Source organism: Typha latifolia, chromosome 1 (genome assembly GCF_019914945.1).
Source record: "Typha latifolia isolate L0001 chromosome 1, TyphaL0001v2, whole genome shotgun sequence".
Taxonomy (NCBI): Eukaryota; Viridiplantae; Streptophyta; class Magnoliopsida; order Poales; family Typhaceae; genus Typha; species Typha latifolia.
In genome coordinates this window covers 4,019,774-4,038,731 of record NC_133086.1, presented here as the reverse complement: position 1 = coordinate 4,038,731, position 18,958 = coordinate 4,019,774, and the positions used below count along the sequence as shown (strand labels likewise).

Sequence of the window (18,958 nt, the reverse complement as noted above, 5' to 3'; positions counted from 1 at the left end):
TAATTTTTAATAAAAATACTATAATTTGAAATATATCGAGAGATCTTTAAAATAAGTCTAATATTAAATTATTTTAACTTTAATATTTAAATAAAATAATAAATATATATTTTTCCTAAAAATCTTCAGACAATGCTCAAAATTATTCTCCAAAGTTAAACATAAGATGTAGAAATATTACACAATAAATACATAAAAGAAACATTGTACTCAGGTTTTCTTATTTATTGTACTTATGTATGTAATTTCTTATTTATTAAAAAGTCTCATTTAAATGGACTTGTCACTGGGCCCAGAGTTCAGTCCATACAAAGCCTTTATGCATGTCGCTGTGGATACTTTCCAAAGCCTGGCCCAACTGGCCCACGCTGTGGTCTCCGGGGGCCCAGACCCAAAGATCGCCGTCGCCGACGGCTCCTCCAGCACCCTGGTTTCTTGGCCATTGCCAATACTCATGCGGAACCCCTCCCTCAAGTCGGTGGCAGCCTGGCAGAATGCTCTCCACAGCCATGGAGACTTCGATCCCGGCTTGGCATCCCGAGAGTTAAGTGTGCCATATTTACTTCTAACAATGCTCACCCATGGCGTAGCTCGCCCTCGTAGGACACAGAGAACATGCTTACCAAGGAGGGCTCGCCTTGCCGTGGGGAGGCAGTACCCTCCTTCGCTTTTCGGCTTTACCAGATTCTCCCAACTAATAAGGTGTAGCCCCCGCCGGTTTCTCCTTTCTCTCAGATGAAGGAAGTAGAGTTCGGGTGGTATGCTCCTTCAAATATCTCAACTACAGTAAGTTCCTGCATTTTGGGATCGCAGACGATCAGATGTTAGTTGGAAACTTTTGCCATTTATTTTCTTGACTTTTGCTCCAAGAAAGAGTCGGTTTTATTTTCCTCTCCATCTATAATCTCTCGTTTGCTGGTTGCTCTTCGATCTCGACGTCGGATATGATGGGTCCTGGTCTCTATTCCGACATCGGCAAGAGGCTAGAGGTAATTCCACGTCTCGAAGAATCCGATCCATTAATTCGATTGTTTTCTACTATTTGAGCTATCTTTGAGCCATTTTTTTTTGGGGGTGCTATTTTTCTCCTATCCCGTAGATCTTATTTACAAGGACTACAATACGGACTAGAAATTTACACTCACGACGTGCACCTCGAATGGAGTTGTGAGTGCTCCTTTAGTTGCTTCCGCTTGTTCTGGTATTTATGCTAATAAATGGGAATAGATGAACAATAAGAGTCTTAAGTTATTCCAAATATAGTTCTTTCCCAATTGGACTTTTGGATAGTTGGGTACAGAACGTTATGAATCTGCCATGCATTCTTTTTTTTGGGTGCAAGAAATTACCTACTTTACTTTGTTTTCTGAAACTATTGTTATTGGTAGGAATTCAATTGATTTTGCATACAGGAATGTGTGCGATATGCTATATGCATATGTAGTATCATTCACATGACATGGTTATGCATGTCTTGGAGTCCAGTATTCAGCATATTTTGCTTCAATGATAGATGAGCTCTATTTGCATAATGGAAATAGGCGCATAGCTATGCTGATGTAATTTGCACACTCTAGCACATTTTCAATGCCCAATTTATTTGCGATACTCATGAGACCCATGATTTAGTGAGACTTGTGCCTCTCAAGGACATCATTAGATCAACCAATTGAAGTAATCTTAAGCTGTTAAGTAATGGACCGACAATGTTTAGCATGCCTTAACACATACCCCTCAGGTGCAGTAGCTTTGCACCATAGTGGATAAACAATAGTTGATGAGATATTTGGTCCCTCTACACCATAGTGCGGTAGCTTTGCACCATAGTGGACAAACAATAGTTGATGAGATATTTGGTCCCTCCACACCATACTAAAAGAGATGATGGAAATAATGATTGACATGGGGTTTGGTGAGGTTTATATTGATGACTTTCAGAAATCTGGCTCTGCAACTACCTTTAAACTTCTTAAAGTTTAAATTGCCAGAGAATGGAGGTTTTAATCCTTTATATTCTAGCAAGCGACTAATACATTCTAGTGCATACTCTTAATGCTGCCAAAGCTGCATAGTTTTTTCCTTTTGGCATACCTTGCAGAGACATCATTCTGTTGTTGTCCAGGGTTGCTTTGGTGCTGCATCATGCTGCAGGCAAAATGTAGCAGTAAAGATGAGGATAAGCATAATCTTATTTCTGTTGCTCTCCACATCCACTTTGGTTACAGCATTTTATGTTATTTGATGTCCACATCCCCTTTGGTTGTAATCTATGCATATGCATATTGAAAGATGTCGAGCAAAGTGAATTGGTTGTTGCCTTTTGGTTTCCTGGTTTAAATTTCAAAGATTCCCTTTATTAAATTATTGAAGTTTGTAGGTTTTGCATTTTTTTTCCACTTTATACTTAATATTTGTCCGATGGATGTTTTAGTTTACCTTTGTCTGTTATCTACTACTTTATATGTGTGGAGTTTGGTTTTTTATTCTTTTATATCTTGCTGCAGGCTATTACAGCCTCAGGCACAAAGAAATATGAGTTGCTTTTTGGTGAGGTTCAGTCTCAGCTGAAGAACAAGAATGTCACAGACTCACAGTCAATGTGAAAGGAAACTCAGATTCAAGTGTAAGCTAATTCAGTATGTCTAATTCCTATACTCATTTGCGTGGCACTTTGGAACATCATTTAACAATATGTTCTTCAGTAATGATATAATATATTTGTGCATACTAATCAACTCAAACATACCATGTACACTGGTAATAGGTATTATACATGGTCACATGCATGCATAGCCAGCCTTTCTCTGCTAAGTGCTGACCTTTCTAGATTCCCAGGTTTTAACAACCATCACAGTTGATGAGCTCGGCATACCGGGATTGAAGACAATTTTTAGCTTTTCTGTTCCAGATCAGAGGTCTGGGAAGGTATATTGACTTTCTGATCTCATAAATTGGCCGCATTAAATTGAATGATGTAATGGGTTTTGCTGTAATTTTATTCTATCTTGATCTCATGTTTGCAGGTTGAACTTCAGTACTTCCATGATTATGCAGGTGTTAGTGCAAGTGCTGGACTAACTGCCAACCCCGTGGTTAACCTTTCTGGTGTGGCTGGAACTAAAACTCTTTCTGTTGGTGTGGACATTTCATATGATACTGCAACTGGGAACTTTTCACCAAGTATAATGCTGGGTTGAACTTAACCAATGCAGACCTTATTACAGCCTTGACTCTGTTAGTTATTCCTCAAACTGAAGTAAGAAATATTTAGGAAGCTAAAATTATGTCTCAGATTTAAATTGCTAAATATGGACTATAGATATCTTGACATATTATGAAAAGTGTCGAAACAGTTGAATTTAAGCATGTTTTTGTTGTTGGTTTTCAATTTGATGATGGATTTGCTTTCAGGAACAACAAAGGTGATACCTCAGTGCCTCCTACTATCATTTGGTGAAACCTTTCTCGAGCACAGCAATTGGAGCGGAACTGACCCACAGCTTCTCAAGCAGTGAAACACCCTTACCTTTGGGACACAGCATGCTTTGGACCCACTTACCGCCTTGAAGGCATGCTCCAACAACTATGGCAAGACCAGTGCAATATCCAGCATGAGTTTAGGCCGGAGTCATTATTCACCGTCTCCACAGAAGTCGACAGGAAGGCAATCAAGAAGAGCTCAAAGGTTGGCTTGTCTTTGGTGCTCAATCCTTAATCGAACATTTTTGGACATTGGGGAAGTGCTTCCATTTGAACTGTTGCAGAATGAAATAATTTGAAAAAACAACTAGGCTACCACTTATGCATGGGTAGCATCATTTTGATTTTCATGAACTAATGTTTTATTCCCTGTATAGCTGGATCATTGTGACCCTATCTCAGTATGAGTGCCTCACACACTCTTTTTCCAAAATATCCCATGAATCGCTGAAAGTGAGCAGAGATGAGCATTTCAGTATGATCTTTAGCTGTTTCGATGGCTTATTTGCGATGTTGCTACCTTCTTAGCTGTGTGATAGATTTGGCTGCCGCAACCAGATGGTGAACTGGTTCCGCACTTTTGTTAATTTAAATGGCTTATGCTTGTGTATGTCTGATAGCAACTATAGGAGCTACGGGAGATGGTTTTGGGATTAAGATCTGCATTTGAGTAGTGAAATGGCTTGTGCTTATTTGCTTCCAGATGGGTACAGAAATTCTTTATCACATCTCCACTGTAACTGCTGAATTTGATGAGCAATCAGGAGCTTCCAAGTGTCCACTGTAGGAGATTCTTGCAGTAGGGGCTGCATGCAACCTGCTGCCCTGGAAATGGTTGATCGTGCCAATTTGAACAAATTTACGCTATCTGTAGCTGGAAGTGCAGCATCCAATGTTCTCCATTCCCTGCTATCTTACTGGCGGAGGGAAGAGGAGGTCATCGTTAGAAGATAAACTATGATGTGGGTGACCTGCAACTTGACCAATTTAATGGCTACTGTGACAAGACACAAAAAAGAAGATAAAGAAGTTAGCATAACAACAAAAGAGACTAATAAACCAGTTCAATGGATGGATTGAATTTTCTTCCAAAAAAAAAAAGAGTATCAAATAGATAGATCAATTGATCAATATTAGATAGACAGTATCAAATATGCAACTTTTTTAGTTTCTTTCACAAACTAATAGAACCACTCGCCGACTGCCAAGTGTACCAGGCGCCGGAAAATTCCTCCAATTGCGTTTGTAGGGAATCAGCTCCTCCCTTCATCTCCTTATCTCTTGTATCAAAAAAAAAGCTCTCTCTCTCTCTCTCTCTCAATGATTAAAAAAAAGAAAAAGAAAGCGCTCTCTCTCTCTCTCTCTCTCTCTCTCTCTCTCTCTCTCTCTCTCTCTCTCTCTCTCTCTCTCTCTCTCCATTCCTCCCATGTCAGAACTCAGCTCATTTTAACCAAATCGTAGCCGCCCAAATCACCTCACCGTTATCCTCCTCCGCCTCTCTTTCCCAAAGATGTCCACCGCTAGCCTCCCAACTCCACACTCCTCCTCTACTCACCGCCTCCACCGAAGCGTAAGTCTCCAAACTCTCTCTCTCTCTCTCTCTCTCTCTCTCTCTCTCTCTCTCTCTCTCTCTCTCTCTCTCTCTACTTTCCATAAAAATAAAACTCTCCTCCCTACTTTCCATTCAAGGAAACTCTGCTTACTTGGCAGCGGCGGAGGTGGTGGCGCACGTGCTCCTTATCCATGAACGGCTGCGGCGGATCCGACCGTGCGCCTGTGGGGATCCACGAGACGCGCACGCTCCCCGAGGTGGCTGCCCCGGAATCGGCGGTGCCGCAGCTGAAATCAGCGATCGCCGCGTTGAATGCCGACCCACCGCGCTGCGATTCCGGCATCATCCGACTCGAAGTAATGCATCCAACTTTATCCGCCAGATTGCCGACATCTTATTCGGCCTCATATTGTTAGGCGGCGGCTACGAATTCGATTAGTTAATGCATTAACCCACGTGTCCTCGGTCGTATATCTAAAATGATGAAAGTTTATTAGATTCTTCAGTCCATCCTTCTTTGGTTCTTGAGTTTTTGACTATTTTAAGTCTGCCTGCTTTAAAAATCTAAATACAAAACTATATACTGAACTAGGATGGTGGTTTATAAAGATAAAGTTGTTTCTCAGTTTAATAACTTCGAAATATAAAAATGCCGAATCTAAAAGCGATATTTCTTCCCTGGCTTTCAATTTTTTACATAAATCGCTGACCAAGAAAGCTGACTTAGATTTAAAAGTTATCGTCTCGATCAGCGATTTTAGTGACGTTCAAAAAAATATATATATCAAATTAACACCCTTTTCAAGTAGCAAGACCACGTCCTCTGTTTTAATAGAAATCGGTGAATATAACTCCTGCAGGTTCCAATTCGGCAACGAGCAGACGCCATCGAATGGCTCCAAGCGCAGCGCCCGCTCCCACGCTGCTTCTTTTCTGGTCGAGCTCAGAGGGCGGACGCCGCCATGTCTTTCCCGGGCAACGGAGCTGTCGCCAAGCGATTGGTCAGCGTCGCTGGTGTGGGTTCCGCCGTCTTCTTCCGAGGATCCGACCCCTTCGCCTTGGAGGACTGGAGGTCCATCAAGAGGTATACTCAATATTTTGTAACTTTTCGAATTGGTCCATGTTGTTTTCTTTTTATCCTAGAGCTTCCTAGTTTTCACTTTAAGATATTTATTACTATGCCATTTTATTTATTTTGTATATATACATATATGCATATATTCTTTGGAAGCAACAAGATTTTTCACCGTCTTCAGAGCTTTCAGAGTTCTGAGGTTTATGTTATTTGGATATTATAAATAGAAATTTGTTTGTCTTGTTCTATGAAGATTTCTTTCGAGAGATTGTCCGCTGATTCGCGCATATGGTGCCATCCGTTTTGATGCAAGGAGTGATGTTTCTCCTGAATGGAAGGATTATGGTTCGTTTTATTTTATCGTTCCACAGGTACATTATTCCTACTGTCTAACACTTCACGTGGTTCCAGTTGCATTTCCTGTAGTGTGGCTGTTGAAAGATAATTGTCTGGATTAAATTCTTTTCATGGTAGCTCATTAACTATCAGATAAATCAAATGGCAGGTTGAGTTTGATGAGCTTGAAGAAAGCTGCGTTCTTGCTATGACTGTTGCCTGGGACAACTCTCTTCTTTGGACATGGCAGAAAGCAATGGATGATCTCCAAGAAACACTGCATCAGGTCTAAATCGGTTTTTTTTTTCTTTCTTTTCTTTCTTTTTTTATTGCTTGGCAAATTGTAACATCTCTCATCATCTGCTACATACTAGCTCTGTAATTACTAACTTGCTGATCTTTATGCAGATCTCCCCATATTTTCTTACATTCAAGGAACCAAGCTCAAGAACAACTATTATCAGTCTTAATCATGTTCCGACCAAAGCTTCTTGGGATGTTTCTGTAAAGAAAGCTCTTCGGATGATAAAAGAAGAAGACTCAGAGCTAGTAAAGGTATTAACTGGCTTTGTTCTGCCTCATGTTTCAATTTATTGCAAATGCTTTGTATTTCTTTTGATTATACTTTCTTTCAGGTTGTATTGGCAAGATGTAGTAGATATGTTACTGATGGCATCATTGATCCTGTAGCATTATTAGATCGCTTAAAAGTACGATCCTTTTGTTATCTCCTTTATCTCATATTTTTAATTTTTATTATGAGATTGGTTATGGATTAAGAATTCACTTTTATCATAAGCAGGTTGAGGGCCAAAATGCTTACCAGTTCTGCCTTCAGCCACCTGATGCACCAGCATTTATTGGAAATACTGTATGTTGTTTAGATTGAGAAAAGTAAAGCTAAACAATGAAGATAACATGCTTAAATTTGGTGAATAATTGTCAATCGTCATGCTTTGTAGACATGCTTAGTCGTTTAAACTTAATATATACTGCTATTGATTATGAAGCCTAAATGTGATATCCTCACCTTCTGTAGGTAGAATGTGCTACTCAATTTCTTTGTACATTGATTATCATTATCAGTAGGCTGAAAGATTCTCTCTTTCTCGGAAATGTAGTCATTATGTTTGCTTTAAGTGCTTATGTTCTAACTAAAGGTTTCATTGTGCACAAAATTTCTGAATAGCCCGAGCAACTATTTCACCGAAAATACTTGAACATTTCCAGTGAGGCTTTAGCTGGTACACGGGCAAGGGGTGTATCCAAGGTTGAAGATCTTCAAATTGGTCGAGATTTACTCTTCAGGTTCTATTCTTTCCTTCTTAATTTCAGTTAAGTTATTGATGAATTAAACTTCTGGTAGTGACTACCTTATCATCATCAATCTGCATACTACTATACTAGTCTTGCAGAAGTGATTCTGCTCGACAAATAGTTATGATGCAAACCAACTAATTTGGTATGTTATTGCAGTCCTAAAGAAAATATTGAGTTTACCATAGTAAGGGAGAGCATTAGAAAGAAGCTGGAGGCAAGTTGAGTTTTAAAACTTCAGCACACATTTTAAAACTTCAGCACACCTTCTGCCTCCACTTTATGGTACTGTGGTTGCTTTGATTCATTTCTAATGCAATTTGGTGCAGATCATCTGCAATGAGATACTTGTTGAGCCCAGCAAGGCCTTGCGGAAACTTCCTAGAGTACAACATTTGTCTGCTCAGTTATCAGGGACAATAAGAAATGAAGATGATGAGGCAACTATTGTTTGATTTCTTTATGCGTAATTGACCGGTCTGGTATTCTGTCTATCCTTGTCAAAGCTGAACCTTTGCTACTCTTTGCAGTTTGATATCCTAAAATCTCTTCATCCGAGTCCAGCTGTCTGCGGATTACCTACTGAAGAAGCCCGCCAATATATAGAAGAAAATGGTATATATGTTAGCTTGTATTTCACTTGTATTTCAGTTTCGGAAGCAAATATATCTCCAAAAACTTGTTGAAATTGTCAATAAATTCTAAGCCATTGTTCAGAAGAAAAAAAAAGTTAAAAGGTAGATAGTAATATTGTCTATAAGAGGGGAAACACTGGAGAGAGTCCAGACCAATCAGATAGACCAGAAGTATGTATAATTCAGTTTGTTAGTCCATTCTATTATTATGAGCTGTAGCAGCTAATGCTTTGTTTTTCTCATTTGAGTTTGAAGTATGGTGGTACATATTCTTACTAGTGTGAGAAATGGGAAGTAGCAAGTGAAGTATAAAAAGCTGAACGAGAGACAGCAAAGAAAGTCAAACTGTAAATAAAGTGCAAAGTAGCATCTGCCAGCTATAGACCTATAGTTGAGAAGCAATATCCATTTAGTACTACTTAATCAAAACTCAAAGGGCATTGCAGACATAATTTTCTGGCAAGAAAGGATATGCAAATGCTTCTGATCTGTATAGTCAATTTAAGTTGAGCAACTAATTTCCATGATCAAAATATTCAGGCCCGAGCCGAGACTTGTTCCAGCACGAAAGGACCTCAGCCTGATACTTTGGGTTGGGATGAGACCTACTAAGCTTGGACCAGTTTCAGGATAGATGATTGTGTTGTGATGAGATATAAATTTAGGTCAATCAGACTTTGAGTCCCACATATCCCATTGATACACTTATAAGTTTGAAACGTAAGTAGCTATTGGTTTATGCATTTCTTTATCTTCAGTAGTTTCTTATCATCTAATTTATCAAAAAAGGTCAGGATTCTAATATTTGAAGAAGAAGACACTCCATTATAATTAGTGCTCTTGGTTTGAATTGCGTTACTAATAATCTTAATAATAAAATTTCTCTTATGTTGCTTACTGTGTACTATTCCCTTGTTCTAGAAATGTTTGACCGAGGAATGTATGCTGGACCAGTTGGTTGGTTTGGTGGAGTAGAAAGTGAATTTGCTGTTGGGATTAGATCAGCTTTAGTGGGAAAAGTAAGCGACTGACCTTTCAAAACTAATTCTTTAGTTTGGACAATATAGAAACTCTCAGATCTGTTAAATGTTTTTCCTAATATATTGGCTATATTTCAGGATCCTTTTTGAACTGTCCCTAGTTAAGAATCTATTATCGATTCATAAAGCTGCACATAGATGAGATTTCTGTTGATTATATTTCTAATGACTTGCCGCAAGGTTTTACTTTGAGAAACTATAATATTCTTAAATGACTTCTGACATTAATTAGAACATAAAATTGTAGAAACATCACATCACTGGCCATATAAAGATAGATGTTTCTGTTCACACATTAATTTCATAACTGTAAAGTGATCAACTTTGATTAAATTTTTAGAAGGTCGTAATATTGATGCATGCTTGTTTTGTCGTCCCTGATTGTTTGCCATGTGTCACACTCACGTATATGACTATCTCATGCATAGCTAAATTTCCTATTTTTTAGTGCTTCAAAATGAGCATAAAAACTCATAATTTTATCAAGAAAACTATTATAATCTTGTATCAGAAATTATATGAGAAGTTTTCTTGCCTCTTCATCATTGTGTCATTCTCACCCTACTGACAGTTCCAAGCATGTCCATCTAGGATTCAGCTATGTTTGTTTCGTCGTATGGAAAATTTTCAGCTGCTTTTATGTAAAAATGAACTGTTAAAATTTGTAGGGATGCAACACATTAGTGTATGCTGGTGCTGGGATTGTTGAAGGAACTAACCCATCTTCCGAGTGGGAGGAACTTGATTTGAAGGCATCCCAGGTCTCTCTCTCTCTCTCTCTCTCTCTCTCTCACGATATTCAGTTTCTCAAATTGTCCCGTTGAACTTCTTTTCTTTCAAAGTTCCCCTGCACAATCAAAGATTACTTATCTGTACCTCTTCTCCAGTTCACAAAGTTGTGGCAGTATCAGGAGCCTCAAATTTATTATTGGGAGGCAAAAAACATGGGAACTGCCATAGTGCCATCTGAATAGGCAAGTGCTGAGCAGTCATCTACTTGTATGTAAAATCGATGTAAGTTGCTGACTCTTTAAGTTGCATGTCTGCTGTAACAATCTTAGGGGACAAATAAATGATCGGCCTGTTTGTGGTGATGTTTTCTTTTTTTATTTTATTTTATAAAAGTATACATGCAAATGATGCAGCAATTGTGACCATGAATTCTGTATGCTATCAGAACTTATATTTTGTAATCTCTCTAGTAGTTTCTCAAAAAGAATTTGTGATTACATTTCTTGTGTAGATCTTCTCTTACTCTTAACAGTGCACTTGTAATTGGGTATGATAATTTTCATATCTCGTATCATTCTGAATTGAAGATCAATCAACATTTTGTTAATTGATTAAATGAATTACGGATTATTTGAATTTTACTTATAACTTTGAATGGTAAAATATGGATGACTCATATTAGACAACTCTGTTGAAGGGCCCGTATCCACGATGTAATCTCCAGAGTGCCATATTTTGTGTTCCTTGTACTACTTTTTCTTTCTTTTCTCCGTTCCTTTCTATTTCGTTTATTTTCTTGAATTACTCGTCTTCCTGGACTACTCCTAAACAAACTTTTGTAACTTCTCTCTGCAATTTTCAGGATACAGAAACGTTTATATCAGGGCCTTGTTATAGTTTGGTGTTTCTCAATAGGGGATTATTAGAGATCAGATCAAACTCATTCTTTTGCGAGGTGCATGCTTCAGTAAGAGATGCACCCAAATTTTGAAGCCAATACATGATAAGATACCTCATTGCAGATTACCATGGTAGCAATCAGAATTTGAAACAGATTAAGTATTAGCTGAGGACTACAAAAAATTCATATTGGTCCGACACTGCAGCTCTTTATCATTTGTAAGAGTTCGAATATTTGTATACATATTTGCTTTGTGTGTAAATATCCATCAAGTGTTTTACTTTTGTTATTGGACAATTGCATTTTCTGTAAAATCTAATCTAGACACTCAGATAGTGGTTTCAATGTTTGACGGTGCCTACCTCTCCTATCCTTTACCTCCAATAACTGTGTATTCCTCGTTTTGCCATAAATAAGACTGAGTAATTGTATGGTTAGGGCTTAGTGGTTTTCTCCTTATTGGCACAGCAAGTTCAGGGTAATAAATCATCTTGTACCAGGATGTTTTTTGTAATTCTGCTTTTTTGTTATACAAATCTTTTGTTAAATAAAGCATCTGTTAGTATATAGAAGATCTACTGATCATTTTCAGATTGCTCTTCTTTTACCAGCACATTCTTTTTTCTTATTAATAGAGGGAAATTTCTTGATCCAGCACTCAATGCTGCAAAAGAAAAAACCTTTTGTCCAAAGAAACAGGCAAATTGCAAGAGAAACTTATGGTACAGAAGAGAGAACTAAGCCAAATTGTGTTGTTAATTCTCTTTCAGTGTCATCCTTTCAATTTACTATCTTCTCTCCTCAACTTACTACTCCATATTGCATGTAGAAGCAGCACCATCCCAATACAACCTTTCCCTATTGTCATAACAAGACTTAGGTAACACTGGCAGTTCAATGCTTTGAACATAACACCCTGAATCCTACCACATATTTTTATCTTTTGTACCTTCTCCCTCTTCATCACCTGCAGCTGAGTTCTTTTCCATGAGTTGCCTAAACATCACTGACTTCAACAGGAGGCTGAGTGCAGTTGGAGAAGAGGATTTGCTTCTTATGCCACTGGAGCTAATTAATGAGGCGTAAATTCCTGCTTACATGGTGAGATACCATTTATCATGAAGGGGTTGTGCTGAAAGAGTGTTTCTCTTTTACTGGCATTTGCATGGTGTTCCTGAATCCTATCTACAGCAGTTGAAGCACCTAGTCTTAGCCATCTGATGTATGTGCTCAGATCAAACTTTGTCACGGCGTTGATCCCTCTGTACTCGATCGCAGCAATGTCATAAGCATGAGCAGCTTCCTCTTGAGTACCTGAAACAAGATATAACTTCATTTGATCTCATTGAAGGATTATATGTAGGAAAGTAGAGATTATTTTGAGTTGAGGTGCTAACTAGTGATATTTGTTTCCAAATACTCTTCCAATCTTTGCTTCCCACCTTCCATTGTGATGATGCCTACAATTTATTCTGTCCTCTTGCAAACTATTGGTGGACAAAGTAAAACATATTCTGTTAAAGAAATAGTACCTTGCCACTCCCTGATACTTGGAGATGCCTCTTGAGAAGCCACTGCTTTTTCTAACATTAGAGAAAAGTAATGTTGTGTTAGTAATTCTGGATATGCATCTTGAGAAGTTTAAGAAATAATCAATACCTCCTTAATGAAGAAAGGTATTCTTCTTTCATGATGTTCTTCATCAATTGTAACTCTTTTTCATAGTCAGCTACCTGAGATTATATCCAGTCATCTACAAATTGAAATGCAATTGCTTATGTATGATGTCACAAGCTGAAGATTAGAATTAAGATCAACTTATTCACACATACAGGGAAGTTTGTACAGGTGGTAGGTCCCCAGTACTTGAGTGCAGCAAGATCATAAGCTCTTGCTGATGCCTCTTCCTGATCATATGCTCCCACATAAACTGGTCAGATTGATGAACAGCTCCAATTTAAATTAACTTGATTAGAATATAGCCTGTATGGTAGAGTAAAAGAACAAGTTACAGGACAAGTGGAACTCATGACAATTGCACCTTGTTTTCCCTTCTTCCTTTGTGTTGTATTTCAGGAGTCTTTGGTCGTGATATTTGATATGTTGTTTAAGTTCTTGAAAGATTTCACCAGTCCCATGAACAGAAAAACTTCTTCTATTTGTCTAATGTGGTGGAATTTTAACAAGAGGAGATTTAATAGACCAAGAGTTAATTGGATACAGGCAAGTCTGATTTCTGAACAATAACCTCATCAAACTTACTGTGGACTAAACCCCTGCCACCTTCTTTATTTTGCAGCATTAGTTCTAGGTATATATGAACATACATTCTGTTATATTATGATCTCCACCTAGCTGATCAAAGTGAAGGCCTGCATAATATACTTTCACTTATGTGAACATCAAGAAACTGAACTACCTGCTTATAATTTCAGTACCTGCTAACACCGCGAAACCTTGAACCCTTTTTAGTGGTGCTCCTGGTGCTAGGTGAATCAATTGCATTCCCATTGTTAGTGTTACCAACCATCAACTCTCTTCTCCTCTTTTTGGTGCACTTGACGACCTCACGGGCATCTAATGGAGCCATTGCCGCACTCTGAGGCTGCTTTCAGTTGCTATCAACCTCACTCTTCACCAAAACCATATGTCCATATCCATGTGGAAACATGAATGACACTGGGCCCTTTGATGCTATATAAGGTATACTTGCAATTGCTTGTATGTTTATTTAGTGATCACTATAGTTTGCAACTTGTTTGCTGATGAGCTGAGGACAAGATTAGATGATGATTTCAGGATCATTTGAAGCTAAAACTTGTTGTCCTATAAGTCTTTAACTATGCAAGCCAAATCGTCAATATGTTTGTTTCATCTGAATGTGGGCAAAAGATTATTTGGCCTGTTTGATTTGTGCAATTCAATAGATGTGTTTCATTCTCCTGAAATGTTTGTTCCATGGACTGCTAGGGGATCAAGTGAGACAAAGTAAATAATTATTAAGTTTAATAATGAGAAGGAATTCTCTTAAAACATCAAAATGTCTAGCTCTCCCACGTCTTTGTAGAATATGGTAGCAGATCATATTGTAATCGGGGTACTTGGCAGCATATGATTGGTTTTCAAACCCGTTAATTATCTTCTTTTTGAGTTACATTTTTAACCGGTAAATAGTTCTTTAAAGTCTTGTTTGGTTTGAGTTTAGAGACTTTTCCTAAACTGAGCTTGAATGCTTGAATCTTGATAGACTTTTAAGGATTTGTCTTTTGGGATGCAGATTGGTCTTAGCGCATGTGCATCGATTAGTACGAAGGCATGAACAATTAAATGTGATTGTTTGCAAGATGAGAATATCTAAACTGTAATCTAGCAAATAAGATTGCGGCATAAGTATTAAAATATGACCGTAATGTTTGACTTACACTGGGGCCGCTTCCGAAATTAGATAGAAGATAAACATAGTTATCCATAGCAGGAGAAGTCTTTAAATTAATCAAGCTACTAAAAGAAACTAAGAATGGAGATCAAAACCCAAGTCAAAGCTTAAACCTTCTTCTTCGGACCTTCAGGAAGAGAGGGACGAATCGGCATGCATGGTTCGTCCAAGAAGGTTCCTAGTGTTGGATTTGGATACGACTCATCCGTTGATTAACCAACGTGTGATTTTCACGTGGCGAGCCGTGACTGGAAGTTAGATATCATGATGCAATTGAGATCCTGTGGCGGCTGACACACAGACGAGTCAATCATAGCCGCATGGAGTACTAAGGACCTTGTGACGTTTCACGCAACAGGATTGGCCATGAAAATGGCGGCGGAAACTAAGCAATAGCAGAGAAGCTTCCACTGATTGTGAGGAAGCTCACCGCGAAGGTGATCATCCATCAACTATGCCACAGCCAAGTATTAATATGATCACAATAAAGGTATGATCGTCATTGAGGGATCGAAGAGAGACCATGGCTGCAGTGTATGACATGAGTGATATGGCATACTTCTTCCCCCAAGGACAAGGAACTACCAGCTCTTCTTCTTCTCCCACATGCACACCTTACCACTATTTCAACTCAGATCAGACCACCGCCACTACTGCTACTTCATTTGATCTGTCTGACTTCAACTTGTTCGACGACGGACTGGCACTGGCACTGCCGCAAGCTTCATTTGGGCAACCTGTGGATAGTGCAAGTACTGCCCCTCCATTGATGGAGAATAGTGGAAGGTAAGGAGTGAAATGAGAATTAAGCTTCTTCTGTGTGAGATGTATGCTAATGGTTGGAGGAAATGTAGTGGGGAGATGGAGAGGCCATGGACAGGAAGGATTGCGTTCAGGATGAAGTCTGAGGTGGAGATCTTGGATGATGGATTCAAGTGGAGGAAGTATGGCAAGAAGTCAGTCAAGAATAGCCCTAATCCAAGGTATGTAAACAAGCTCATGAGATCAATTAAATTGGAAAAAAAAAGGAGGTAATACCTGACCATGCTAAGAAATACCAGTGACTAACATCTCCCTTGTGGATGGCTTGGGATGAACAGGAACTACTACCGATGTTCGACGGAGGGCTGCTCGGTGAAGAAGAGAGTGGAAAGAGACAGGGAAGATCCAGGCTATGTCATTACCACCTATGAAGGTGTTCATAACCACATGAGTCCTGGAGTAGTTTACTACACAACCCAAGACGCCACCTCGGGTCAGTATCTTGTAGCTGGATGCAAAATCCTTTCAGGTTCATGAGCATCAAGTGCTAGATTCTAATACTCCACATGTCCAAGTTTTCTCCTGACTACAACTTGCCTGAGATGCAATGTAAATGTTGAACTCACTGTAGAAGACTGCCAATTCAGAGGAGAGGATTGGATTTCCTTTTCTCTATGCTTTCTCCCCATGTAACTAATATAGCAGTTTGCAAACAAGCATTGAATTATCAATTACATACTTTACCAGTGACGAAACCAATCTTTCTTGTGGACATGAAAATTTTCTGATTTCATTTGTAGGACAGTGTCAGAACTATAACCTCCAAAAGCTAAAACTAAATGTAAAAATAGCAGCGCAGGGGTTTGCATAACAATATTATCAGTCAAGAGTTTTGGAGAATTTTACAAGAGTTAACAATTGAGGGGGGGAAAGAGGAAAAAGAAAAACAATGAACCTCGCTCTTTAATTTCTTGTCAATGGGAAGTGCCTTCGGCTTCAGATGATGAATCAGAGTCACATTTAATAGAATAAGTAGAGGCTTCTGACTCTTGTAATATCTTTCTCAGATTCTTGTCTTCCAAATGTTGCTGCAAGCAGAAACTGAAATTCAAGCTAAATTTTAAGACCAAGGAGATTGAAGACATCAAAAACTGATTCTGAAAAGGTGAAAATTTGGCTAAAAGAGAGAGATTTCCGTAAGTGATCAGAGCAAGCCAATGTCAGTTTAATAGAACTTGCACAAAAGATCAATGCAAAATACAATTATAAGGATGCTTAATAGGTTGAAGAAGAGTTGCTTCCCCAAACCAGGTTGTCTGAAAAACTTTGAAGACACAACATTGTCGCATAATTACGATTGACTCGAAGAAATTTCCATCATAGACATGCAGTTCACTTGCTAGAGAACATTTAGAGTAGATCGCTATAAGATGGGCTCTGGCGGAGGCTTATCTCTATTATGATATTACCACATCCTACTGCCCCTATACTATATGCAAAATTAGGACTGATTTAAGTAACAGATCTCAATTCTTGCAAGTACAATTTTACTATCATTACAGTGTAAGAAAACATAGCAAACTTAAGGTCACAAGGGGCTAAAATTTCTGGAAGAAAAAAAAAATCGTTCATGATTCAGAAACAGACTAAAAGCCTGAGTCATTAGACATCCAACCTATAAGAGAGGCAACATTATAAAGGATGAAAAACGTGGGGCCACTGATTTGGGCCTTAATCCACAAGATGGTAAATAAACTAAGAACTTTCAAATTTCAATGTTAAGAGAAGTTGCCATTCACACTGGTGAAGTACAGGAATATGCTCTCTAAGAGTCCTTTGGAAAATATGTTAATGAAATTATCGCATACCTAATAATATATAGAGAGTTGTTACATCCACCACATGTTCCTTCCTACATTTGAGGTTGATTCTCAGACAAAAAAGTTTAAATCATTCTAAGAGAAATATTGATTGTTGCATCAACACTTTACCCATGCTGGTAAATGAACATGTACTGTACTGTCTCAGATTGAGACAACACAAACAGGTCCTAATGGCACGAAACTAATAACTGTTGCCAACTCTGGAAAAAGGATGACAATATTACATTTATTTTGCAGGATTTAGGGTACATTGTTGAACAAAGGACAAATATACTATTTCATTGAAGTAATTCGATTTTCCACCCAGTAAATCTTGGTAAAGCTTATCATTCTGCTGTGCCGGTGCGCAAAGCAAGCACGCTTAGACTGCGATGTGCAATCTTTAGTCTGCCTACCATTAAGGGCTGACGGAGCTACACAAGAGGACTACTACTGGGACTAGGTATAATTATCGCTAAATTCAATAGCACAAACCCACACCCAATCCTATGTGAAGATAAAAAAACTGAAAATTCTCATGTGTATCATGGACCAACCAAATTTTATCCATTACAGTTACTCATTGTGTACTTGGCAAATTTTAAACTAGTAGCACATTATAAACCCTAAACCTAATGCAGATCTGGAGACAGGCTTCCTATTTTTTTTTTCTTTTTTTTTCAGAGAAGTGACAAGTTTCCTAAAATATAAAAGATGGAACTTTGAGAAAATGGTGAAACATAACCCAAAAATTTCCTCTTGCTTTTGATTACTACCTTCTTCTAATAAACCCAGTTTAGTTTAAATACATACAAAAACAGGCCAAAGAGATCTCTAGCATGCAACACTTTAAGAACAACGAATTATAAGCAGGCCTGCAGAACCTTACCTTGGTGATTGGATGCAATGTGAATTTTCCTGCCTTACTGGATTTAAGAAAAGGGGAGAGATATCACGAAATCTTACATCCAGCAATTCCAGGAACAAGAATTCAAAAATAAACCCCCCAAAAAATAACTTTTTTACGCTAATTTCGTCAGACTTAAAGCTAAAAAACAAATAGCCATCTCAATTCTCAACCAAGGAACAAAGTACTCAAATCCCACAAATAAAGTAGCAGAAAAGGGGTTAAAGAGGGAGCTCACGGCGAGACAGGCTCTATACTTGTCCCACTCGACGACGCACTCCTCCTTGTCCCACTGCCCCTTCGAGAACTTCTCCGAATACCACCTGCATCGAATTGACCCCCCCTCCATTAAAAACCACTAGAATTAGAATAAAAAATAGTTCCCGATGCAAGAAGAGAGGAGCACAAGTGCACAACCTATTGAAGCAATTGTGGTATGCTGCTCTCAGCTCAACGCAGGGAGCAGCCGCCGACGCCGTCCCCTCAGCTTTGATCCGGCCGATCCCCATTTGGGATTTCCGAGATACTCCGAGCTTGACGGCTAATCGAAGCTTAAAACCTCCATTTTTTTGTTGTTACATCTGCGAACGCGACGTTCCCGAGCCGAGTGAGTCGTTCTTCTACTCCGGATGTGAATGGATAATTGGCCCATGAAGCCCAATATTCAAGCCAAATTTCCAGCCCGATCTAGCTTGCATTAAATTAAGCTTATTATAAGCTTGAATCAAACTTCAAATAAAACTAATTTAAAAATATACATAACAATTCACTTAAGTAAATATTATAATATAAAAAAATTATAGTATATATATATATATATATATATATCGAGTCTTATCGAGTCTTATTGAGCTTATTTGATCAAGCCAGCTTATGATCAAACTTGGTTTGAAATTATTTTCAAGCATATTTTAAAGATCAAG

General features: G+C 38.4%; 3 protein-coding genes and 1 pseudogene across 4 annotated transcripts; 3 read left to right on the top strand and 1 right to left on the bottom strand.

Annotated features, from left to right (window-relative positions):
- Positions 1 to 274: 274 nt before the first annotated feature.
- On the top strand, positions 275 to 3,958 carry LOC140799014 (mitochondrial outer membrane protein porin 1-like; annotated as a pseudogene).
- Positions 3,959 to 4,777: 819 nt separating this feature from the next.
- Positions 4,778 to 11,417, top strand: LOC140791879 (isochorismate synthase 2, chloroplastic-like). Of its 2 annotated transcripts, none has more exons than XM_073142590.1 (16): positions 4,778 to 5,050; positions 5,170 to 5,388; positions 5,893 to 6,116; positions 6,361 to 6,478; positions 6,613 to 6,729; positions 6,852 to 6,998; positions 7,079 to 7,153; positions 7,246 to 7,314; positions 7,633 to 7,751; positions 7,920 to 7,977; positions 8,090 to 8,200; positions 8,291 to 8,375; positions 9,317 to 9,414; positions 10,104 to 10,196; positions 10,323 to 10,449; positions 11,030 to 11,417. In XM_073142590.1, the coding sequence occupies exons 1-15, from the start codon at positions 4,991 to 4,993 to the stop codon at positions 10,407 to 10,409; spliced, it is 1,680 nt and encodes a 559-aa protein (XP_072998691.1). In that variant the 5' UTR covers positions 4,778 to 4,990; the 3' UTR covers positions 10,410 to 10,449; positions 11,030 to 11,417. The 2 variants fall into 2 exon arrangements, with proteins under 2 accessions (XP_072998691.1, XP_072998699.1); XM_073142598.1 differs by having other exon boundaries at positions 4,852 to 5,050; positions 5,191 to 5,388.
- Positions 11,418 to 14,992: 3,575 nt separating this feature from the next.
- Positions 14,993 to 16,021, top strand: LOC140791898 (probable WRKY transcription factor 24). The gene is made up of 3 exons (XM_073142621.1): positions 14,993 to 15,290; positions 15,359 to 15,487; positions 15,605 to 16,021. The coding sequence occupies exons 1-3, from the start codon at positions 15,028 to 15,030 to the stop codon at positions 15,801 to 15,803; spliced, it is 591 nt and encodes a 196-aa protein (XP_072998722.1). The 5' UTR covers positions 14,993 to 15,027; the 3' UTR covers positions 15,804 to 16,021.
- Positions 16,022 to 16,027: 6 nt separating this feature from the next.
- Positions 16,028 to 18,668, bottom strand: LOC140791905 (uncharacterized protein At4g33100). Its single transcript, XM_073142633.1, has 3 exons — positions 18,453 to 18,668; positions 18,274 to 18,358; positions 16,028 to 16,354 (listed from the first exon to the last, which is right to left on the bottom strand). The coding sequence occupies exons 1-3, from the start codon at positions 18,542 to 18,544 to the stop codon at positions 16,241 to 16,243; spliced, it is 291 nt and encodes a 96-aa protein (XP_072998734.1). The 5' UTR covers positions 18,545 to 18,668; the 3' UTR covers positions 16,028 to 16,240.
- Positions 18,669 to 18,958: the final 290 nt, after the last annotated feature.